At 46.6% G+C, this 25,832-nt stretch overlaps 1 protein-coding gene across 1 annotated transcript in view; it reads left to right on the top strand.

The window, feature by feature from the left end:
* Positions 1–25,832, top strand: part of LOC149342801 (acetyl-coenzyme A synthetase-like) — a 66,270-nt gene that overhangs the window by 34,359 nt on the left and 6,079 nt on the right. Inside the window, exons 7-14 of the mRNA XM_089545266.1 lie at positions 7,179–7,294; positions 9,408–9,600; positions 10,161–10,294; positions 12,355–12,487; positions 13,282–13,338; positions 15,391–15,471; positions 21,955–22,063; positions 24,460–24,659. Coding sequence (XP_089401392.1) covers positions 7,179–7,294; positions 9,408–9,600; positions 10,161–10,294; positions 12,355–12,487; positions 13,282–13,338; positions 15,391–15,471; positions 21,955–22,063; positions 24,460–24,659 — 1,023 coding nt within the window. The remainder of the gene's footprint in view (positions 1–7,178; positions 7,295–9,407; positions 9,601–10,160; positions 10,295–12,354; positions 12,488–13,281; positions 13,339–15,390; positions 15,472–21,954; positions 22,064–24,459; positions 24,660–25,832) is intronic.

Raw genomic sequence — 25,832 nt, forward strand, 5'->3', positions numbered from 1 at the left:
CCTTTTCCTCTTTTTCCCGTCACAGGCAACAACACGATGACCTTAGCAATTTCGCTACTAACATCTAACGGTTGACTATGTAAGAACGCCCTGCCTGCTTTATGAGGGTATTTAAAATCCGTACGGAGTTCGAGTTAACGAGATTTCTGTTTCTACGTTAGCCTCACGCTGCAGAAGTGTCTGAAAGGAAGGTAAGCCTGTAACGTGTTGGACCCATTAGGTGCGTCAACCTGCGTTAGGGTCAAGCGCAGCCGTTAGGCAGAAAAGCGGATGAAGCTTAATAATAGTCCCGCTTTCACATGGCGCATGTACGTACGCACAGAGCCGTACTTTCTTGAAAACTCCAACCTAGTTTTCTTCCCAATATTTGGCTTTATTTGACAAAAAAAAAACAGCCTGAAGTCACCGTTAGCTTTTAGCACTGATGACGTCAGCGGTTAAGGCGATACGGTGACTTAATTCAGCAGAAGCTCTTAGAAGCTGGAAGCAACATAATAGACGGCGTTGATCAAATCGTAATTTTTAAACCATTGTGATGATTTAACAATGCACTTTTTTATTTTGATGTTCCAGCAGATTTTCTAAGCTGATAATTTCATCTCACTATCGGATTCTCTTCATTACGTTTTTCTCTGCGTGGTATCCAGAGCATCGACTGCCAGTTCTGGGCTTTAAAAATCATTCCCATGCTTATTTTTTGTTCCTAATTTCAACCACGGTGCCCTTACCTCGAGAACTGTCTCATGCGCACGTTGTTTTCTTTCTGTCTCCTAGCGTTACATCAATCACTATTTCCCACCTGGTCATATGCTGCGTTATTCTTGGCCTCATATCTTGCCTTTCGTTCCTACTTACCCTACGAAAAGTTTCCCTACGACCAGTTCCATAATTCCATCAGTTTCCATAAGAAATTTCAAGGAGTCAGTAAGGGGGATATGGAGTTGGTATAGACTATATAGAAGCATGTATGGACGTTCGCGGATTTGATATGACGTCACACGCATTCTACAGAAATCATACAGAAATTATGTGGAATGCTTATGGACTCCGTGCGGACAAGATATAGATTTCCATAAATTTTTCCATACTGTGTGGACTCCAGATTCTCATAATTCCGTACGAGTGGCTCATATGCAACGTTTCAGTGGGATATCTTCCTATTTTAGGCCCGTTATGTGAGTACTGTGAAGATAAATCGGTCACATAGTGTTATTGTCAGAAATATTGCTAAGCTGTTGTTTGCAATTTAGGAGTGACATCTTAATGCACTCTACCCGATTCTTATTCTCCTGCTAATTTCCCTCTCACTTCCTGGTTCTGCGGGGTTTATTTGGGCTAGATATGTGCTCTCTCTAAATATTTTAATATCTTTTTTTAATATCTGTCATCAAATGTTGCAGCTTCGCTAATCAGTTCTAAGTTGAACTATGCATAATAAAATTAATTTTCTGGACGATGGTTGTACATATCTTTACCCAGCCACATCCTCAAGCTTATGTTGCAGCTCATTCCTTACCTCCTCACCTTGACATCATTATCAGTAAATCGAAGGCTGCTTACGTCTTCAATGGCAACCTCTGAGGTTATGTAATTCCAACATGACTGCTGCTTTTTCCAAAAAAAAAAGATTTTCACATAAGTTATCAAAACCATAAAAACGGGTCTTTGTACTCTGATTAACAGGCTGGGACATGGTAACTAGCGCTAAACTCACAACGGGCAAATGAAAGATACCGACGGGTCCTTACATCGATTGCATGAATGTGACCTATTTCAAGTACTCCTTACGGAAAGCCATTTTTTCCCTTTATTGGTTGCAGTCTACGATTACAGTGTTTCTAGCAACTGTTACACTTGTAAGTGCCTTGTACACAATGTACGTACAAACTACAGATTTTCAGTTTATTTAATTTTTTGAAATGGCCTTTCTTCCATGCAATTGTTACCTGTCTAAAGTTCGGAACTTCATAAGAATAACACAGCATAAGACACAGTGTATACAGAGTTCTTAACGTTTTCGAACACTATATGTCCGCTGTCTTCCAGGAAATCTTCAGTAACTTCATCACTTCTTGATTTAGTTCCAAAAGATTTTCTGTATCATCCGCGCTAATATTTCTTAGAGTACCTCTCGGCCTGGTTTGGCAACCAAGCAGTTCAGTTCAGTGAAGAAATCTGCGGCTACTTTTTAACCACCTTGATCCCATTGTTAGTAATACTGCCCTCTCTGACTTTCTATGGGATTTCTTTTTCTCCGCCAGAGGCTAATTTTCTTCACTGCTGCTTCCAAGCATTTTCCGTGTTAAGTGCTTTCTCAGACTTCTCCATGCTACTCTTCTGGATGTCGCTTACCACCTGTTTACAGATCAAGTCTGATTATTCCTCGAGTGGTACAGTATCTCTGGAGCACTTTGATTTTTGAAGTTTTCATAAGATATTTTATTCTCTCGAAAAGTTTTTCCTCGCCCTGCCTGCCTATCTAGCCTTCTATGTGCAGTGCACACCAGACACTAGGCTAGACTGCCTTCCACTGTCACTTCCTTATGCTCGTATTCTTTGGTTAAGACTGAATATCTGTTTACAAGCAAGATCCTGAAATGCTTCACACTTCTCCCTACTCCTGACTGTTTTAAATCTAGGCTAATCCTGTGTGTCGCGGTTCTGTGGTCGCTACTCATCAGCTTGCACAACACCCTCACATTTTGTACATGGCTGGCATTAGTGCACAACGCAAAATCTATTCCATTTTCAGTCTCCTCATTCGCATTTTGCCCCGTAATAGTCCCAGTCTTGCACTTATGGAAGAAGCCATTCAGAGGAGAGGGGAAGGGGGTAGTTAGGCTACCTTTGCCGCGGGTAATATTGTGACGAAGACGACGAAGCTGGCAGTGGCGCGGGACGGAGCGCTCGCGCTAGGCCAGCGGCCATTAAATCATCTCTTATCCATCGTTCACTACGCCTCATTCTTCGGCGGCCGCCACGTTACAATATGAATGGTTCTCATGGGCTATCTCTCTGTTGTATTACTTCCGTGCTTTTTTTTTTGCATTCCGACTTCTTCCAGACCTGTACACTGAAATCACCCATACAAACAGTTTTATTTACATTTTTAAATATCGATCCAACAGTGTCGCACATTCTAGCAACCATCTCGTCATTCTGGGGTTGACGTTGGCGCACACGCTGCACTATCTTCAATATGTTTCAACCCTGCGTTGGGCGCATAATGGCCGCGTTAGTTTGCGCGACAATAAACACTGTATAATTAAATAACTAGCTCCAAGTTTGTACCTCTTAGTAAAGTTTATTACCGCCACGCACTTGTAACCTTTCGTAAATGTTTAAGAAAGTCTACGTTATCTGCTCTTTAAGTGTAGTTTAAAAATCATACACCGAGTTCTCCACTGTCAGCTAGATCTTGCAAAAGAGCCTGGCAGCTCTTCTAGTCTGGCTTTCGACCTCTTAGCTAACACAGCCGCACTGGCTCTCGCAGCGAAGCATCAAAAAGCGGCTGCCTCCAGTACTGTGTGTGTGTGCTGAATAAAGAGCACAAGCTGATTAATTGGTATCAATGACCAGTCACGCATTGCTGCGGTCAGAGAACGCAAAATGAATCTGTCACTTCCGTCGCGGTCCACAGGTGCACGCGGCATGCATGGGCGCGCTCACTTGCCGTCTGACAATTCATCGCTCCATCGTCAGCGCTCTTCACGTTTACATTACTCTGCGAGCTCGACTTGTCCCCGCTTGTAGTCCAAATGCAGTCTGGTTCCTGGGTGAATCTGAGCCGTTTGCACGAAGGCGAAGCGATTGAGAGTGGATGCAGTGCGCTTCACGGCATGTGAATGCTACTTATGACATACGCCACGCGTTATTTGTTTCAGTGCCAGCCAGATCAGGCAGTTACGGAAAATAAGCCTTACACACTCCTATTAGCTATACTGCTTGCCTACTCCGAACGTGCACTGAGAGCTGGTATAGATCACCTAAGATCACCTACTCACTAGCGCCATACCACGACAAATGGGCGAACAAATTTTGTGTGAAAGCTCTACTTAAAGAAGTAATTCTTGACCTTGAGGGTTACTTTGGGGCAAACCATACATAAATAAATAATTATTGCCACGACTCGAATTTGAACCCGGAGCGGCGCGAAGAGATCAGCTTCGCTGGCCATTGCACGAGAGCACTGTGCTATCTCCACTCCCGACCACGTCTCGAGTTGTTGTTGTTGTTGTTGTTGTAACTGCAATATCCTCTCGCGCTGTGCATTGCGCATCGTCTTCTCCATCAACGAATACAACTGTCAAACAATTATTGATGCTTTGAGCTAGGTGGCGGTAGTGACAGAAAGATGTGCGCTGCATGCGTTGGCATCGACAACGTTGTGGCAGAAACATGGCACTGTAGCAATACTCGTTTCGGTTGACAACATTACTGCTGAAACGTGGCACTGGAGCATAGGCCGCCGGCGTACGTTCGGTACATTGGTACTGGTGATGAAAAAGTTGTAGACACGCATAACTGGCTCCCTGGGTCAGTGGACACTTCAATCGCGCTTAGGTACGTGGCCGTGGTGTCCTGCTGCAAAAAAAAAACTGCTTTCGCGCGATATTTTGTGCTTAGCAATGCTAAATAGACAGTCAGTTTCTTGTTCGTTCATTTCTTACGAGGCACCGCTATATCGGCGGCACCCGCAGCAATTACAGCAGCTCGCGCTATGACGTAAGCCATCTTTCCTTCCTAGTGGCGCCACATCGCGACGAGTAAAGAAACTAAGGCGTCGAAATACTGCATTGACCTACGCCTTCCTCGGGCTAAATAACTTCCCATGTCACCTTCCTCTGGTGGAATTGCACCACATAAACATTTGGAGTCTCTGTCTATTACACGGCGTGCAGTCCGCCGCAAGGAATCATTGAATAACTACACTGATCTCAAACAAGCGTTACGAGTTGAAGTTAACGTTGCCAAATGCGGTAACTTCTCTAGTTTTATTCTTTGTTTCATTGACTTACTAAACTCTGTATTTCCTGCCTGCAGATATGTACACTTATGGCCAACATTTGCATGTCTGTCCGGCTGGCAGCTCGTTCAAAAATAATACATCACGTGGGAACCGCAGCAACCATTTAGCTGGCTTCAGCTTCAGGTCAATATAACGAATGTCTGGTGCAATCTATTCAGTGCACGCGATCAATCAACTGATAACATCAATTAACCCGCGCTTAATCAGTCAGTCAGTTTCGAGAATTTTAACTCTGGTGGGCACAAACGGCGTGTTTCGTCACCCTTCCCAGGTCCTTTACTTTTTTCTCTTTTTTTTTCTTGGGGGGGGGGGGGGGGTGCTCTGAAAAATAGACGGATCTCTGTGAACTCTCCGAGGAATTTCACGTTCAAACAAGGGCCAACAATATGGGCACGGATATCGCTTTGAGCAAAAATGAATAAATAAATAGTAATAATAAGGCACATCATACACTGCACCAGGTGCAAGCCAGCGTGAGAGAGAATGACATTTGTCAAGAGCCTTGAAAAAAACAGTGACGTCGGCAATGCAATCAGAGTAAAGCAGCACTCGAGCCCGCCGGCGCACAAGGACCGCTCTATCTGACGCTGACTTGGCGCGACACGTCACGTCACGAGCATCTGCAGCTGTCTTCATTTTGGACAGCTGACTCACGTCACAGCCTGGCAGGCGGGTTTGTCGCTGCGTCGCTTGTGTTCCTGGAATGCATGCAGAGTCGGACGTGTGGCCTCCAACATTAGATTCTTGAAATTCGAAGCTCGCGAAGCCATTTGGGAGCCAAACTGCGCAGTCAGGTTAGGTTAGACGCGGATAAAGCGTCAAGCTGCGAGCAGGAACTAGTTATTGCGTCTACTAGTTATAGCGTCTAACCCTGTACAACAGTTTGCTTCAAAGAACGAATCGCAAAACTAGAATCTCGCTTGAAGGCACTGCCCACTGGCTGAACCAGACTGCGGAGTAGTTATGCGGCATCCCAGAATGCGAGGACGGTGTCGCAAATAGATAAAAAAAAAAAAAAAACTGGAAAACCAGCCCTTTAACCATATTGGTGTTTTTCCTGTCATGCACTGTACAGCTTCACCAAGCTGGACGAATGACCGCAATGTGGTCAGGAGCAGAGTTAACTATCAAGCGAGAACTTCACAAGTTCACGGAACCGTTAAAGCTCTCTGATGACAGCTAACGCCTACACTGCATCCCCCCCCCCCCCCCCCCCTGCGCCTTACGTTAAGCGCTGCACTAGTCAACTGAACTGTGAAAGCAACGAAGTGATAGTTAAAACCTTGCACTACTTTATATCTTATTTTATCTGCTTCACGCCATTTCACAACATGTGTCGAAATTTTTGTTTGTTTGTTTGAAGAGGGAGGAAGAGAGAGCAAAAAGGAAACTTTATTAAATATCCAAGTTCCGAACAACTGGAGTTGCATACTGTTCCCGCAAGCATCCAGTGAGCAATGCGCTCAACTATTACTAACTACAGGGAGGCCATCGCACTGACTAGTTTGGCGCCGACGACAGCTTTCGCCGCAGCCTGCCACTCACCTGGTCCACCCTAGCTTCCTGCCCCCGTGGTTAGTTAGCTAGATGCGCTGACAGCCATTAGCACCACCGAAAGCTGACGCACATTGCAGTATTTCTTAAACAGCAGTAAGAAAATGAGAATTAAACCTAGCTAACTGGCTAGGAATGAATCGGAAAGAGAGAAAAAAATAATGTGTATGATTCAAAACCGCCGGGGACCGAATTCGTGTTGTCACAGCGCTTCGCCCAATCACTCTCCACCTCGTGCAACTTTCATCGGAGCTGTGAACGTGATATGTGCATGGTGTGGGTTGAGAACCCAACGATGAGACGTGCCGATGTCACTGGCAATAACTTTTCGATTAAACTTAAATTATAAAAAAAATACGACAAGATTTTTCTCCAACCTTCAGGTAAAGAAGAGACGATGAAATCTGAACTACGAATCCAACTAGAGCGTTCACTGGCATGAGGTGGCAGCTATCACTGCATGAAGATATCGTGCTAAAAATAAATGGAAAGACGTACAGGTTTCTTGTACTCTGTGCATAGTTTAGGAATGCTCGCTTGTGCGTACACACGAGATGTGGACCTTACTCTATCGGAGTATTCGCACCTCTTATAGGAGGAAGGCACCGAGGACGTCTACTCGTGGTGGCACGATGAAATGAGCCGCCAGACAAGTGACTGCGACGTGGTCTGGGTGGAGGCCGAAGACCCACTGTTCCTTCTCTACACAAGGTATGTTAGCAGTCTGTATGTACAGGCGACGACAGTACGACCATGATGGCTGGCTGGCTATTCATTTAGCGACCCAGGAACTTAGACTAAGCGAAAAAGGAACTAGGCGAATATTCCGCACGCTTTTTGTCAGGAAGAAGGGCTAGGTGTGCATCCAAAGCTATGAGAACAGCTTCAGAAAATTTTAAACCAACACGATTTGACACGCAACTCAGTACGGTCTAACAATGGTCGTATATGTGATATTGCGATACGGGTGTAATAGTTTTATGTAGTTGGTACTGTTCCCGACAGGATGAGCTTCAGTGGAGGCTTGTTGTTTCCACGAATGAGAATTATCATCACAGCGCGCACTTTTTCGGCCTGTACTTAACGCCGCATGACATGCTATTCTGATTAACAAAGACTGGTGGGCTGTTTGGTGACTGAAGCAGAGTGTGTTATGCAACTGCAGTAAATCTTAGTTCACGTCGTTGTCTAGTCCTGCCCGTATCTTCTCGCCTGTCAATGTTTCTACTTCCATTTTTCAGTCTCATAATTAGCGGACCTTAGCTCCTTGCACGCTTTCTTGCCACCCAATTCTCCCGCATGCATTAGCGGTAGCATCAAACAATCCTGTATCTTCATCTCGTGCGTTTTACTAGTTTTCTTCAACATTGCTGAAAGCTATAACATTGCTCGAACATTGTAGCTCTGTAAAGCTGCTGGCTGTGGAGCAGTGAACACGGGCATCCAGTCTGCTACGCGCACACCTTTAAATTCGCTTTTGCTCTACGGCTTTCCTTCTCCATCTTACCACCACTTCTCTCTGATTCGCTTCGGCTAAGTAGCCGCGATTACATTTGCCCTGAAACCAAATAATCACATTTGTTCTTTCAGTCAGTCATCGACCGTTTGCCTCTTTTTATTTTTTAGGTCGGCTTCTTGACAAGACACGCGTATGCACAGAGGAACACAGCTTTACGGCAAAATTGGCAGCTGCATACTCGACTGCGCGACTTGCGTTCCCAATCCTTACCTAACGCCTTTACCTCACGGCCTTGTTTCTTGCTCAATTCCTCTCTTTCCTTTTCCTTTTAATATTCCCTACCATGCCAGGAATTCAGGACAAGTTCTTCTAGTTCTCCTGGCTACCACCAGGTGGCGTATGCTGTAACATTGAAAAATAGCACGTTGGCATCACACGAAGAATCAAAATTGCGGCAGCACTTCAGATTTGGTCACACTTCTGCGCGGCTCGAAAGTGGCATCTTTAGACCACTCGGTCACAGAGCAAGACCAGCGAATAAGGAATAGCGGACAGGTTGGCTTTTAACATCACTGCGCGGGATTAGGCGTTTGTTTTCTACAAACGTCAATTTTGGACACTTTTCTTTGTTTTAGTGACGAACAAAATATTTAAGAGTAGAAAGCCCAGTCTCTCCTCTATCTGTTTTCGCTGGCAAAAAGCGATTGTAGCCGTAGATTCTTGAAAAATTAAATTTTCGCCTTTTCGTCTCTCAATTCAACTTTCGGCTGTTTTCGTAGACTCCCATTGTTTAAAATTTGAAGGGTTTAAGAATAAAACTTCAGTCAGGCACCTCGCTGCCTTCAGATCCTCTGGAACATGACCAAAAGCCTAAATCATCTGAGAAAATCATGACTGATATCTGTGCGACTAGTTATTGAAAAATATTTGTCACCACCCATTTAAGCGCTATAGGCCGGTAGGCTTATCGGCACTGCTTTGCGCTGTCCCGAATACCTGGTCGCTTATTTTCAAAGCTAAAAGGACGAAACATGGACTGAAAGGGTCTTAAAAATGTTTGATCTATTTGGGACTAACTGCGTTGCCGCAGCCATTAGTCCCTAGAAGACCGACGATTATTTTAGCGACTAAGTTCAAAAGGACATGAACGCGGTTAGCCTCTTCATGCACTAACCTTTGGTAATGGGGATTAAATGCCACAGCTGGCCTCATTTTGTCCAATTCGAGCTGAGAGAGCATATGAGCTGGCGCGACTACACGCTGCTGTCACTGTACAGCGTTCGCAACAAAGTATGGATTCGAAAATTTAATGCCAAACGGTTCGATTCCAACCATCTCATCGGCGCACCATACGTTATTTCGCAGCGGGTCCACGGGCCGACCGAAGGGGGTGATCCACACGACGGCAGGCTACCTGCTGTACGCGCTGTCCACCATCTACTACACCTTCGACTTCCGGCCCGAGGACGTCTTCTTCTGCTCGGCAGACGTCGGATGGGTCACCGGACACACGCACGTCGTCTACGGCGTCCTCGCCAACGGCGCCACCAGCGTCCTTGTGAGTATACACACGTCGCACAGAACCCAGACAAGCAAGTGGGATCATATTGGAAACCAGACGATCCTGCACGTCAGTGCGCAGATTGCGGTCAAGTAAAACTTCACGAAATTTGTTTATTTACATTAGCCCACTTGGAATTTCCATGTGTTCACTTAAGGGTTTCCGCGAACTTTCTTTTTCAGTGGTGCACATCTGGTATAGTGGCTATTTAGAGAGGCTTAGGTCTGAGCAGACTGCTGCAAACCACTTGTGCACTAAATTCCAAACTGGCTTGTGCAACTGCCTACTCTCTGCGCCCATTCATGTAATATTAGTTGAGCAGTTAATGAAAATAATGCCATACCGACAAGCAGTCAGGCTACGAGTTTAAAGCAGTTTATTTTAATTTGTATAGCCGCTGCGTCATTCTAACAGGTTTATCGTACCCCACGTTTCTTTCGCGCTGCATATAAATTTACTCAGTACGTAATTCGGGACAAAAAAAAGTGAATAAATAACTAGTTATGAAGTCTGAGCATATTGTAATTTAAGCACAATGAATCATACGTGTTGCGCAGTTCGAAGGAGTGCCCTTCTATCCTGACCCTGGTCGTTTCTGGGAGATCATCGACCTCTACCAAGTCAACAAGTTCTACACGGCGCCTACGGCCATACGTGCGCTCATGAAGTACGGCGATTCGTACGTCAAAAAGTGAGTCACATTTTTACGACTTACGCCAGATTTCTGTCTTTTTGCTCGGACTGATTTTTTTCTTCGCCGACAGTCAAGGGGAAATGGAAGGATGCGATCGGCTGTCATTTTTGCCTGAAACACGGACGAATGTCGGACGAAAATATTTTGTCACACTTGCACTTTCAATCGAGTGGCTTTACAATGGTTGCCTCCAACCGGCAGTTTCGAGTGAGCCCAGGCACCACTTCCATGTAATGTTTCGCGGTTCATATATCTTTACAAAACTTGTTAGTCAATGTCATAATTTAAAAGAAAAATGAGTTTGTAGTATTGAAGGCTTTTATCGGCACCGCTTTCTGAAAAAAAAAAATTCAAATGCTTCTGCTGAAATCACCTCCTTCTAGAATGAAATTACGGTCATACCCTGTCTACTGACGTATAAAGACACAAACTGTTCGTGCCGTTAGTGGCGTGTAAGTTTCCCGCAGAAAATTCGTGAGCCTTCCTTCCTGAGGCTGACTATTTATTCTTCACAGATAGCATCGCACAAAGCTACCAATGCAGTAAATACTTCTTCCGAAAAAAAAAAAAAAGATATATACCGGCTTGAAATGTTCTTATCATCATCAAATTTAAGTTATTTTTATATTTTGTTCTTGAGCACACGCAAAAGAATCGTGAAGACGTCAATGACTCCACTTATGGCTCCAGGAAGTCCGCGGCGATTGCTCAGAGAAGTTAAAGGTCACGACAGACGCAATTCTGACCTTCGCCTTAGTTCTCCTCGCACGTTATATAACCAACCAGCATTTTTTTCTTGGTTTTGCTTAAACGTCAAGGCCAGAGAAATATCGCATAAAACGGCAAAGAAAGCGAGGTGATTAGAAAGTGCCCATTACGAAAGAAGCTTGCAGCCCTCTCATACGCGTCTCTGTGCGTGCGACAAAACAAATATTCTCTGTCCCAAATTGGATTCACTCGAATGACCCACGAGTGAGCCCAGTCACCGGTGACTTAAAAAAAAAAAAACTTGCTAGTGCAATCATCGTTCGTAAGAGCGGATCACACGTCGACACCGAACATACATAGTTTTTTTCTTTTCTTTTGCTCGACTCATTCTACACTACGAATGAAGTCCGGCTAGACTCATTATCTCCACGTTCCTCAAGGACCTTTTATACACTGTGAATAAGATCGTTTGAAAGTTCTGTCGTCAAACCTGTGCTGACCTCGGCTAGTTTAATTCTTCCTTAAATGGCTCAAGAACAATAGGTAAAAATTACATAATCACCAGTTTTTCTAAATTTTTTCTGAAAAACACGATGTGAGGAACTAAATCTTTGTATCGATTTTTTTTTTCCTCTGCACGGAAATAAGCACGAATTCTATCTTTTTAAAGCACAGTCGACGTACCGCATCTGAGTGAATAAAAACAAAAATATAACTGCACATGAGACGTTTTTCGAGTCGGAGGCGTGTCAGGACGCTTGCGCAACGGTGATTAAGACTCATAGATCTGAGCTTCGACGCAAATGGCTGCGGAAGTGGCCTCATAGATGTGCTCCAATCATACATGAGGTGGAGGGCATTGTCCAAAGCAGCTTTAATAAATCATTAAATAAATAAAGCTCATCAGCCCTGCCCCGTGCAATCATTTTTTGGAATAGTCTTCCTGGCAACATTGTTCACATCTCAGATCATGTTATTTTCAAAGAAAAAATAAGTAGCATTTTCTTCTGAAGTGTGTTCTGTAGTGCGTTTTTCAATTTAGTTTTTCAATTTAGTTCTATTTTCTGGTTGGTTGTTTGTTCTTTGTATAACGATGTTAAAATAACCATGTTCTACTTGCTTCTTTTTCCCACCCCAGTTATGTAACCCCCCTCACATAATACTCCAGTCGGAGCCCGTGAGGTATTTGAATAAATAAATCAATAAATAAAATAATATAAAACGCTGACGTGCGGCGTAGTAATGGACACCTTAAGGCTGTCATCAGCAGGGCTGTCAGAGCTGCCTGCATGCAGTCGACGGACGGTTGAGTGGAGTTATTAAAGCGCCTCGCTGGCGTTGTTTCGCAGGCACAGCCGCAAGTCACTGAAGCTGTTGGGCATTGCGGGTGAGCCGATCGGGCCGGACGCTTGGTTCTGGTACCACCACGTGGTCGGAGAGTGCCGCTGCATCGTACTGGACACCTACTGGCAGACAGAGACGGTGAGGCAGCGCAGCAGAGCGCGAACCTAGTGGCGTCCTTTTTTGGCCCTGAAATGTCTAGAACTTCACAGCTGTAGCTTAACCGTCATGTGTACGTCACGCTGCTATTTGAAAACCAAACCGCGGTTGAAGGCAATAGGAAGAGAAGTCCTCTTTTTTTTTTCTGTTTCGTTCTATAATGAATTGACTTGAAGAGTATACCCCCCCCCCCCCTCCCCACCTTCTTCGAGAGGTAGCTATAAATCCAAACCGAACAAGCATTTTTTGCTCCTGAAGCTTAGCTGAAATGCTGCTGGAAAGATGTCGACCACAAATATTCTGTAAGATGTGTCACATAACCAGTGTAACGAACGTAGCAGTGTACGTGGTAGAATGAAAGAAGGTCGTTCGACTGTTCCGGAATGAACTGGCGGGAGACGGGTTCGTTTTTCAATCACACTCGGCCATTCGACATCCGCTTTACGTTTTCTTGGCGATCACAGAAATTCAGCGCATCCAGAAGATTGCTCAGTCACGCTCGATTCATCTGTTTAACCTATAGACTCGTGATAGAGATTGCATCCACAAAACTGAATCTCCCAGAATAATGTCTTGTCTGCTCAAGAGCTCGAGCACGTGGAACAAGGATTGCTTCACGATGCAGCGCCTCCTCTTACTGGGTTTCATTCCTTGAATTTTTGCATTGAACGAGGCAGTCGCCATCGTTTGCAAGCGATGTTGAATATGAGTGTTGGTAAAACACTGCTGGTGCGGTCCTGACTAACCCTTCTTCTTTGCCTCCCACACGAACGCAGGGTGGACAAATGATCACGCCTTTGCCAGGCTGCACGCCCCTCAAGCCAGGAGCAGCGGTGAGTGCGGACACTTGCAGAGGTTTCCGGGTCTGTGTGTTAGCGCAAATAATCGAGCCCCCTATCTCGCCCACGTTTGCTACCGCGAACATTGCGACGGGCAACTGCGCACAAATTGGTTCTTATTACAGTTTGATTTAGTTTTATTGCTTTTGTGTATGTGTGTGTTTGCGGCAATATTGCATACCAGGTAAAATCTCGAGCTGCAAACCACGTTAACAGCTTTGCGAGGTCAAACGCGGCAGCAGTAGTAGCGAGGGAGAGGGTGTTCGTGGCAGGAAGTTTTGCCTATGCCGTGGGCATAAAGGCACGAGCCAAAGTTTGTAGACTACGGGCATTGTTAAGAAATCGGATTTCTACTGGCAGTGAGAAGCATCCTGAAACTGATAGCTGCAGCATGAACGACCCACCTGTGAAGTGCCTCCGACAGTTTCAGCTCCAGGTTCCGCGCTTTGGGTGCGAGAAATTTGAGCGTTTGTGAGGCACTTACGGTCCGTAGGTCGCTGGTGTACGCGGGGACGCTTTCACGCCAGGCTTTTTATTCCATTCAATATAATAAAACATTTAAACGCCGTTTGCAGGCAGAAAGTAGAGCGATGAGCCTAAGTGTTTCACACGTTGCACACGCAGTTTTTGCACACACTGGTTAATTCTCAGCGCCTTCCTTCGCTAAACAATTATTTAAACTTTAGCAGACCTTCCATCACAGGAAGTTCCCGTAGCCTGAACCTTATTCCCCCCTTTTTTTTTTCCGCGCTGAGGCATCCAAACAACTTCTTTCCCCTGGCAATTGAGCTCTGGAATTCGCTGCCTGGAAATGTCCGCGCGCTACCTATTGAAGAGTTTTTGGTGGTCATCACTTGTTAGTGACATTTTTATTTATTTCTTGCTTTTTACACGTTTGTATTTTTCTAGGTGACTTTTTTCCCTCCCTGCCCACTCCTGCTATAGCCTCATTAAGACTGCAGTATGTATAAAAAAAATAAAAAAGAAGCAGTACAAGCCACCCTCTTGTTTTGCCTTGCTCGAGGAAGAATAGCTTGAGGTATTCTTACGCATTTTGACATCATACAGGAATTCTTTAGAGCTATTCTGGAGATTAACAGCGGTGTTTCATTCACGAAAATCAGTGTTGGTCAGAATCACTTCGAATACCGCAACTCTACTCTTGCCTCCAGGCAACCACGTTCCTAAGAATGGCCTAGCAGGGCCATTTCGCCACCACATGGCGCAAGAACGTTACACTGGAATATTTCGGAACTTACATGAGTGTTGTAGGAAAACAAAAATTAAAAAAAAAGAACTGTTTCACTGCAGCCAGAGCTCTGCATATATAACTTTATTTTCGACATCAGGCAAACTCATAAACTAAACGTTTAAGCTGCTTTTTCCTACATTTATGCGTTTAAATGAAATTACAACTGACTTCTCCCGGAAGATTCCCCTCTCTTCTATGAATGGCTTCATGTAAACGGCAACCAATAAGCTCGCATCTGCATAAGTTGGGTATAGCCCTTATAAAAATTGTACATAGACTATCTATTCACTTCTTATAGACTCTTCAATGCCAACAGCGCAAACGACGCAGACAAAGTAGAAGAAAACACAGGACAAGCGCTGACTCGCAACTGACAACTGAGTCAGCGCTTGTCCTGTGTTTTCTTCTACTTTGTCTGCGTCGTTTGCGCTGTTGGCATTCAATATGTACCACCAACTCGCCCGTTTGGCTATAGTGTTATAGACTCTGTTGCTTTCCTATAGACATTTAATGTTGTCTATTCATAGCCTATAGACTTTCTGTAGAAAAAAGTCTGCTAAAACTGCATGGCAATAAATCTATAAATTTTCAATAGACTGCGAATAGGAATTGCTTTGCCTCTGTACTCGCCTATAAGGTTTGTCTATAGCAATTCTATAGACTTTATAGACAAAAGTCTGTCGGCAATCTGTGACTGTATAAAGAAATTTTTTTAAAGGAGAGATGACTTGAGGCGGTAGCCTACGTAGCTGCGTCGGTAATAATATTTCTCCTGCGTGCCCGCACTGCCACAGACACTCCCATTCTTCGGCGTGCTACCCGCCATTCTGGACCAGGACGGCAAGGAGATCAAGGGACCCGGAGAAGGATACCTGGTACGTGGGGCTCAGTGTTGTCCGCCGTTCACGAGACAGGAGCATCGGGACGATTATTTACACGGGAGATTATAAAGCCCGGTAGAGCAGAAAGCCAGAAGAAAAAAAAGAAGAGCTGGCAAATCAAACTAGAAAAACTTCGTTTTCTGAAATTACAAAGAGCAAAAAGTAGGAGCGCGGAGTAAGGACTCAAGCAACAGCTTTGCCCGCACCAGAAATATCTGCATCTGCAGAGAAAACAAGTCACAGCCGGCTTTCAGAAGCTAGTGATCTGATGCATGCTTTTTCAGAACAGACAGAAAGTGCCCATCGTTCATGCTTGAGAGCGTTTGCAGCAGGGTTTCGCGTAAGCTCACCATGCACGGTTCTCAGAATATTCTTTAAATAGCGGAACAGTGCAGTTACGTCACAACACTTGTGTTTCCTTAACTTTTGATTCGTGTCCTTTTCTTTTTGCACGAGAAGTGAAGAAATGCGTTATTCCTCTGCCGGGACACTTATGCGTGGTACTTCAACTGCCAGTTATATATACTGCCAGTATATATATATATATATATATATATATATATATATATATATATATATATATATACATATATATATACTATTGCCACTTATTGTCATTTCGCGGTATCATTCCCGTAGAAAGAGATAAGTAGTATTTGCTTAGTTCTTCCTCAGGTTGTTCCTCTCAGTCCCCTGTTGTGTTTCTACCCCCCCCCCCCCCTTTAACTCCCTTTGTGTTATTTATTCACAAAGGAAAATTGGGTCACTGACCAAGTCAAGAAATGAAAAATGACGGTTCTCTTTGTGTGTTCCCGTCACACCTGTGTCCACTTCGGACCACGTGGGCCCGATCAAGCCGCTACCGTGAACAATCGCCAAGGTCGACAACCTCGCGACGACCATGGGAAGTGAGAAGCTTGGAATGCCCCTCCGAGCCTCAGCGGATTAGTGTGGCAGGGATGTCAAAGGCCATTGTCAGCCAAAACCCCAGCGAAATTCCTTGAACGGAGTGCAGCGGCGACGAAGGCAGGCGAGGCCCAGGAGCTATTGTCCGAGCAACCACCGTGAATGCGGAGGCGACCTGGCGGCGCCGTCACGCTGGCGGATAATTGAAGAATTCTGTGTCCCCGACTCGCGTTCTGGGCAATCGGCGGGGAGGCAAGTTCATTCCCCTGCTGGAAGACTTCGGGAGGTTCCTTTCCCGCTGGGCTGGTTGAGTCAGCATTCTCCCCCTCTCATCGACCCAGCTGCGTTAGAGTGGAAAAGCTCGCACCTGCCCAGCCGTGGGTGGTGACAAGAACGTCCCCTTCGGTCCATCGGATTGGACAGTGCTCGTCGACCATTATTCCCCCGCCAGGGATCTGGGGAAACCGAACGATATTTAACTCGGCCGTGAGTGTGGCCGAGAGAAGCCTGCTAGCTCCAGTCGACTACGGTTGACGAAGACGTTGCCCTTCCACTGAGAGCCATTCTCAGTCCCGCTCTATGTAAATAATGTAAATATGTGAATACAGTTTTTCCTTCTCTTCCCCTACTCCCCGTCTCCGGCCCACGTTCCTTCCTCCTTCGGCACTGCGGCGGTGCTCCTGGACCCGATGCCTGGTGGGACACGCTTCTAGCATCGGCAAAATATATCAACTGGTGGCAGCGGTGGGATCTTCCACGCTTGGTCCTGGCTTCAGCAGTGGTGAGCGCTTGACTTTCTTTGAGAATCTGCCAGGCTTGATAACTCTGGAAATTTATCACTACCTGTAGATTGTTTTTCTGCACGTGCTCGCTTAAGCATTTCACGTAGCAGCTTATTATTGAAAGTCCTCGTTCGGAAGTTGCCATGGATTTGAGCAAGCTAAAGAAGCCAGAGTTGATGTTGCTGTGTGAAAAGCTGGGTATTGAGGCCAGGAAGAGTCACAGAAAGCCGCAGCTGATTGAGGCTATTAAGGAATGTGGCGCTAAGGAGGGTGAAAAAATTTGGGAGACCTGGGAAGTCATTCAGGAGGGAATCAGGAACGCTAAGGAGGAGGCCGACAGGGTTGAAAGGGAACGCAAGGAGAAGGCCGTTAGGGTTGAAAAAGAACGCAGGGAGGAGGCCGTTAGGGTTGAAAAAGAGCGCCTTTGCCGCAAGGAAGCCGCTAAGAAGGAGGCTGACAGGATTGAAAAAGAACGCTTTTACCGCAAGGAAGCCGCTAAGAAGGAGGCTGACAGGATTGAAAAAGAGCGCCTTTGCCGCAAGGAAGCCGCTAAGAAGGAGGCTGACAGGATAGAAAAAGAACGCCTTTACCGCAGGGAAGCCGCTAAAAAGGAGGCTGACAGGATAGAAAAAGAACGCCTTTACCGCAAGGAAGCCGCTAAGGAAGAGGCTGACAGGATAGAAAAAGAACATCTTCGTCTCAAGGAAGCCGATGAAAGGCAACTTGCTTTAATGCGTTTGGAGTTGCAAACTTTACTGGCGAAGCGCGCTGAGAGGAATTCGACATTAAATCAGGAGGTTTCGGCGCGAAGTGAAATTAAAATCATGAATGAAAACTGCGTGTCTTTGCCCATTGCCCGCGTCGCAAATGAGAGCCCGCTCGGGGTGCGTCTGACCGAGGCAGCCATCTCCCAAAACCTGCCTAAGCAGCATCCCTCCATTTTCAATAATCGCTCGGATATGCTGCCCCAAGAAAAAGGCCTTTGTTTTGGAGATAACGCTGCGCAGGTCCTTACCATTTCGAAGGCTCGTGAGGTCGCAACGCCAGCAGAGCACGTGGTTGAAGAGGGCAAACCTCAACCTGTAAGCCCGAAGCCTATAAATTCTCACGGTGATGAGCTAGAACAGGCTTTATTGCAAACTGTCGATGAGGCGAATGCCGGCGACTTTACCCGTGACGGCTCCGCGCTACCTAATGACGAGCCAGCCCAGGACTTACTCACTTTTAGCACAGGGGTAAAGAGCACCGATAGTAGTGCAAGCTATAGTGAGTCTTCCGAAGCAGGCGCAAATAATGAGCTGGGGCTAGGTGAGGAACTGAAAACGAATCTAGTGTTGCCCCACTCAGATGGCTTTCTCGAACTCCTTCGTGTGGACAGAGAAACGTTCACCGCTGAGCAAGAGAAAAACCAGACTCTACGAAACTTGAGTCACCAAAGTGACCTAAATGTGTCACGGAAGAACATACCTTTCCAGCTCCGTTCTGGCCTGCTGTACCGCCAGTATAAGGATAGGAAAGGTATCGAACACGACCAGCTTACTGCCCGCGTCGCGATCGAGAGCCCCCTCGAGCTGCGTCTGACCAAGGCAGCCGTCTCCCAAAACCTGCCTATGCAGTATCCCTCGATTTTATCAAATCGCTTGGATATGCTGCCCAAAGAAAAGGGCCTTAGTCTTGGAGATAACGCTGCGCAGGTCCTCACCAGTTCGAAGGCTCCAGAATTCGCAGCGCCAGCAGAGCACGCGGGTGAAGAGGGCAAACGTGACCCTGTAACCCTTATAAACTCTCACGGTAGTGAGCCAGAGCAGGCTGGATCGCAAATTGGAAATGAGGCGAACGCCGACGACTTAACCTGTGACGGTTCCGCGATGGCTAGTGACGCGCCCCGCAAACCAACAGCGAGGGTTTCCACAGAGCGGCGGCGTATAGAGGTGGCCAAACGGGGAATGTTAATGAAAGGGAAAGTGCGCCTCATGTTGACTGCTGCACAGAAAACCGGACAACCGGTTACCCGCCCCAATTTGGCACTTCAGCGCTCAAGAGTTCGCACGCGCCGCTTGAAGGGAACACAAGCTAAGGGGACGCAACGCGCGAACCCAATCCGAGAGAGGCAGATTCGCTGGCACGGCATTCGCACTCGTTCGCTCCCTTCTCGCATTCTGCTTTCTGAGCGTCAGCTAAACTTCAGAACCGCGAGACTTGGACGAAGAACAGTGCAGGGTCCCAAGCGGAAGTTCCTAACCTTGTGTAATTTTGCACCTGCTAGAGTAGCTATCGGACCGCGGCCGCGCAGAGGGCGGCTGAAGAATAGGAACCAGTAAATTCCTCTAATCGTAACGCTGTTTCTGGACGGTTTCGAGGAATAATCCTGTTCAGTTTATTGCTTGTTTCTTTTTGTTCATTTAACTCTCCTGTACAGAAATGCAAGCTGAAATTCCTAGCATTATGCAATGTCTCATCTGCTAAAGCAGCTGTCGGACCGCGGCCGCGCAAGGGGCAGATATGACGCATAATCTCATATTGAGTTTAATGCTTGTTTTTTGTCTTTTGTTCATATCACTCTCCTATGCGAAATGAGAGCGAAAATTTGGAGATTGGCATTGCCGGACTCAGTTTACATGCGTTGCAGTAAAGTGCGAGGTAATGGAAACGCTGATGGCCTCAGCCGAAGCTTTCCCGTGTAATGCCCTTTCCTGACTCCCCAGACGTTATTCCGCTATGCAAATTTGTATTTTGTTTTTTGCTTTAGCGGGAATCATTTTGTCTGTTTTGTATGTGTGTTCAGCAGCTCCACCTTCCCTTTGTGCTCTCACGGGCGGTGGCTTTCTGTGACATACACCGTGCTACGGCACCCCCCAAAATTTTAGGAAATTTTCCTCCCTTTTGGCTAAACAAGCTCTGTGTATTCTGGTTTGGTCAAACATGTCAACTTTCGGAGGAGGACGTAAATTTCACGCTACAGCTCATTTTCTCTAAAGAGGTTTTGTTGACCGAAAACAGCTTGGCAGTTCTTGAAGTCGGTTTGGCGCTTTCTGCTTGTTGGGCTTTGGACTTTGCTGGTTGAGCTCGTTACAGCTGTCAACGAAGCAAGAAGAACCTTTGGGCCCAGCTGTGACCAAAGGCCGAACGGACACAACTCCAGGTCTCTGCGCGCAGCAGCGTTGGCTGCAACCACTACGAGACCTCTTCGGGCGGCGGACGTGCTGTTGTGTTTCTACCCCCCCCCCCCCCCTTTAACTCCCTTTGTGTTATTTATTCACAAAGGAAAATTGGGTCACTGACCAAGTCAAGAAATGAAAAATGACGGTTCTCTTTGTGTGTTCCCGTCACACCTGTGTCCACTTCGGACCACGTGGGCCCGATCAAGCCGCTACCGTGAACAATCGCCAAGGTCGACAACCTCGCGACGACCATGGGAAGTGAGAAGCTTGGAATGCCCCTCCGAGCCTCAGCGGATTAGTGTGGCAGGGATGTCAAAGGCCATTGTCAGCCAAAACCCCAGCGAAATTCCTTGAACGGAGTGCAGCCGCGACGAAGGCAGGCGAGGCCCAGGAGCTATTGTCCGAGCAACCACCGTGAATGCGGAGGCGACCTGGCGGCGCCGTCACGCTGGCGGATAATTGAAGAATTCTGTGTCCCCGACTCGCGTTCTGGGCAATCGGCGGGGAGGCAAGTTCATTCCCCTGCTGGAAGACTTCGGGAGGTTCCTTTCCCGCTGGGCTGGTTGAGTCAGCATTCTCCCCCTCTCATCGACCCAGCTGCGTTAGAGTGGAAAAGCTCGCACCTGCCCAGCCGTGGGTGGTGACAAGAACGTCCCCTTCGGTCCATCGGATTGGACAGTGCTCGTCGACCATTATTCCCCCGCCAGGGATCTGGGGAAACCGAACGATATTTAACTCGGCCGTGAGTGTGGCCGAGAGAAGCCTGCTAGCTCCAGTCGACTACGGTTGACGAAGACGTTGCCCTTCCACTGAGAGCCATTCTCAGTCCCGCTCTATGTAAATAATGTAAATATGTGAATACAGTTTTTCCTTCACTTCCCCTACTCCCCGTCTCCGGCCCACGTTTCCTTCCTCCTTCGGCACTGCGGCGGTGCGCCTGGACCCGATGCCTGGTGGGACACGCTTCTAGCATCGACAAATATATCACCCCTTATCCTGGTTTTCTCTCTTTGATTCATTTTATTTTCAATTTTTTTTTCAAGAACGCAGCGTTGTTGGTTGCTTAAGGAGCTTGACTTTTTGCCTTTGAAGCAACAGGAAAGCATGACATCACAGATGATGCCAGCTTAGAAAAAAGGCCGCCACCGTCTGGAAGTCGTTGAAGCAACGAGCATTAGCTGTTTGGTTTTCTAGAATTGATATGAATGAGATTAAAGGGCGGTACACCAATGGAAATACGAATTTGTACGTTTAATTCCCCATATGATTGGCCCGTGGCAGGTGGTTGTTTCTGCTATGCTATTGTAGATGGCGCTACAAGTCTCAATGCGAGATGTACTGTTTTATAGTTGCTGCCGCAGTTGGCGCTGTGATCTCAGGGTGGTAGCAGACCCCACTAAATCTCGAAACGTGCCGAGTAAGAGCTAACGCTCTTAACTAATTCAAGAAGTAGAGACAAATGCACGCGCAGCGTTGTTGAACTAAACGTTTCTCAGCCAAAACAGCCATACTCAACCCGCAGTCGCATCTCCCTCTTACGTACGCTGCTTCGAGGACGGTTCTTCACTCGTACGTGACAGGACATGCGTAGCGTTCTAATCGGCGTATTTACGCGTCCTCATTTTCAGGTGATCAAGAAGCCGTGGCCCGGCATGATGCGCACCCTGTACAAAGACCATGACCGCTTCCAGAAGAGCTACTTCACCAAGTTCCCCGGATACTACTTCACCGGCGACGGTAGGTGCACGGCTGGCCGCCTCCACAGTGCGCTGAGCAGCGACGCGGTTAAGAGCTCTGGCTATTTAAGCAGGATACGCTAAAACGGAATCCTGCTTCTGGCACGGGTTGGAGCTGTTGTCACAGACGCTAACATAATAATTGTCTGAAAAAAGTGTCAGATCCTACTGACCTCTGGCTTCCGAATCCGGCTCCGGCTATCGACAAGATTTCTACTGTAGGAAAAGGAAAATAAAACAGCGATGAAAGAGGGACATGGATGCCTTTTACATTAGGCAGCAAGGAAGTGACACGTGCGTCAGTGCACCGTCTCCGTCGCTTACGAATAATGAATAAAGCTAGTAAAGTTGGTGTGCGCGTGTAGGAATGAAAGAAACGGATTTTTTGTCCACATTGGTTGAACGTTGAGCGTGTTTTATGTTACGTTCCATGTGTGTGTTTTCGGCGCCTGATAAGTATGCGTTGTTTGGTTGCCTGGGTAGGCCATCTTTCAATAAAACTTTAGTTGCTAGTACAGCGCTATACTGTGTACTTCCTCTTCTTATGTTCCCGTTTTCGTTGCTGGTTACATTCTGTTTGAAACAATTTATGATCCAAGTGACATCAACAATAACATGCAAAACAAGAGCGGACTCATCCCGCTTGTTTACTCTGTTGGCTGGTTTTCTTGAAAATCGACATAATTTCCAGACTAGCCTTCCTTCCCAACGTTCCTAGCTCCTGTGAGACCTTCAAGCCATAGCCTTCCTCCCAGGACATATCCGTGTAGCATAGCTTACGAATAAAGCTTCATTTTAGTTGGCGAACAAAAAAAAACTAAATAAAGGCAACGTCATATTTTCCCCATACGTTTGCGTGACCAAGAGGTACAGCGAAAAAGGAATTTGCTTCCAGCCTCTCCATCACGCTCTGCACTTAATCCTACATGCCTATCAACAAACTTGCAACTAAGCACAGTGTTGGCCAGGACATGTCCCGTTTAGCTGCTTTACTGCTGACCTGCTTTTCGTGCTGCTTTTTCACGGCCTGAGTGGAATTTTCCTTAGCGACACAAAAATAAAGCCGTTACGGGGTCCTGTATTCGAATGAAATATCCATGCCGTTCGACCTTTTTGAAAAATCCCTCGAGTGTCGAGTTGCGACATTTCGTCACTAGCATTGAGGCAAGTTGAACACTACGCAGTACAGCCCGTCTTTCTCATGTCTTGTCAGAAAATAAATGGTATGAACATAAAAGACGAGCACAGGTAACGAACCGGACGGGAAAAGTGCGAATTTTCAACTTTCTGAAAGTTTCTGGGATTTTTGCGTTTGTCCAGTCTGCCTAGTCCTCGGTGTTTATCTTTCGTGTAGCCGCCGAGATGGCTCGGTGGTTATGGTGCTCATTGCTGACCCGAAAGACGCGGGTTCGATCCCAGCCTTGGGGGTCGCATTTCGACGGAGGCGAAATTCTAGAGGCCCGTGTGCTGTGCGATGCCAGTGCACATTAAAGAACCCTAGGTGGTCTAAATTATCCAAAGCTCCCACTACGGCATCCCCCATAGGCTGAGTCGCTTTGGGACGGTAAACAACGTAACACCAAACCTTATCTTAAATGTTTTCTCAATTTCGATTTTTGAAAGCAGGCTACGGAGCAACCAGCTGAGCATTAAAGGGGCTGCGAAACACTGCTTGGGGGGATACCGGCTATACTTCAGGTGGATTCTTTATGTCACACAGATGCTGACTTAAAAAGAATTACAGGAATCGATGCAGATGAACGAGAGTTATTCAGTGAAGAAATTTCAAAATACAAGCAAACAAAACGCTGCCCTCAACTCGATTTTGGCGGGGCTTCCCACTCCTATTTCGCTCTCCCAATGACGGCACCTGGCGCAACCAATCAAAACAGCCTGCCAGAGCACGTCGCGGAAGTTTGCACTCCATGGTTGCCTGCTTTCTGTAACTCGTCTTTGCTGAGACTGGCAGCGTCGTTTCCATGCCAGAGCACCTGGTGGTGTATTTTTATTTTACTTGCTTTGCAGGGCTTTTATCTAAGACAAATCAGTTGTTTTTGTTGATCTAATATAAAACGCAGACAGGTGACAAAATGTGTCTCCATTTATTTCACACAATTTGCAGTATATTTACTGTTTGTCCAATCATCAAGCTCACGCCAGGTGACGTCATATCCGCTGCTAAAACCCGCCACTGTGTGGGGACACCATCAGAGCCATGAATTTGTTTTTGGGAGGACATTAAAATATTAAAAAACTGAATGTACGCGGTATTACCGACGCTAATAGCACCATTGTAAATCACTGTGTGCGATCAACAGGCAAAATAGTCAACTAAGATTGTGTTTCTGGGCCCCTTTAAGTTCTGCTGATCTCCCACGTCTTCTCACCTCCGAACAGGTGCCCGGCGCGACGAGGACGGCTACTACTGGATCACGGGCCGCGTGGACGACATGCTCAATGTGTCGGGCCACCTCATCTCGACGGCGCAGGTGGAGGCCGCGCTGCTCGCCGTCCACGACCTCGCGGAGGCGGCCGCCGTGCCCCGGCCGCACAAGGTCAAGGGACAGTGCCTCTACTGCTACGTCGTCCTCAAGAACGTCAGTACCCACCGCACTCATCACGCTACTTACACACACTCAAGCCCCACACTGCACAAGTTATACTATCGAAAGTCCGTTAGATTATCCGCACTGGCAACATTCCTCTATGTAGCCCCAGTTTGCTTTACGTCCTTTCAGCTAAGTGTGCTCGTTCTGCTTCACAGCACATCTCAAGTTCAAACACGGGCTTTGTCAGTATTAAAACTATTAATGATTTTAATATCTACGGTAATGTGTGATGAAAAAAGCGAACGCATTCCCGACAGCGTTCACCTGTGCAATATGCGTTGGGTAGTTTTTATCCCCCAATTCGCTGGCTTACTTACATTCGCGATGCCGTCTGACGGAGTGCAGTAACTTATATCTCCTCCACCCCCCCCCCTCCCCACACTTTCGTTTGCAATATGAGTTTCAGTAGCTAATGTGTTGGCTTCGATACTTTTAAAAAGGCATCCATCTCAAAGTTCTTACACGTTCGCAGATCTCCATGATAGCTTAACAGGCAACAAGAGTCGCACTGTGAAAGCTTAAGTTATTCAAATGCACGCCGCAAATGCGAAATTCACTGCATCCGCAGAGTAGGGTATTATTCCTATGAGAAGATTAGCTGGTAAAGACCGCCACGTGCTTATCTATCGCGTTATTTTGTTGTTTTAACAGCGATGCTGTTTAAGCCGGTGGTTGTTCCGTTAGTCGTGCGCAGCGGTAGCTGCGTTCACAGCACGCCGTAGTTCACAGTAATGAGATCACTCACGGACACCTAACGCCCCCTGTCGGAGCGGACGACAATTATGGCATCAGTTGTTGTTCGCTCCGACAGGGGGCGTTAGGCGTCCGTGGGTGGTACTGAAATAAACACTTGTACGTACTGATAACTGAGCGTTCGTTGATCATGGGGGGGGGGGGGGGGGTACTATAGACGACAACAGATAGAAATGACGGGTATAATCACGATTAACTTACTCGAACCAAGCTCAAACAGCATCGCTATGTTATCAGTCTTACTCGAGAGTGTAATCTGCCCTAAAATTTTTGTTAGTCTGAACAATCAATCATGTCACCAATTGCAAACTGGCGCTAAATTGAGTTACACACCAGTGACGCTGAGCGAACGGCAAAACCAATGCATTGGGAAAACCTATAACCCTAAAGGGCAATTTTTGTTCAGCG

This window comes from Amblyomma mixtum, chromosome 5, assembly GCF_055824585.1.
Source record: "Amblyomma mixtum isolate Tamu chromosome 5, ASM5582458v1, whole genome shotgun sequence".
Classification (NCBI taxonomy): Eukaryota; Metazoa; Arthropoda; class Arachnida; order Ixodida; family Ixodidae; genus Amblyomma; species Amblyomma mixtum.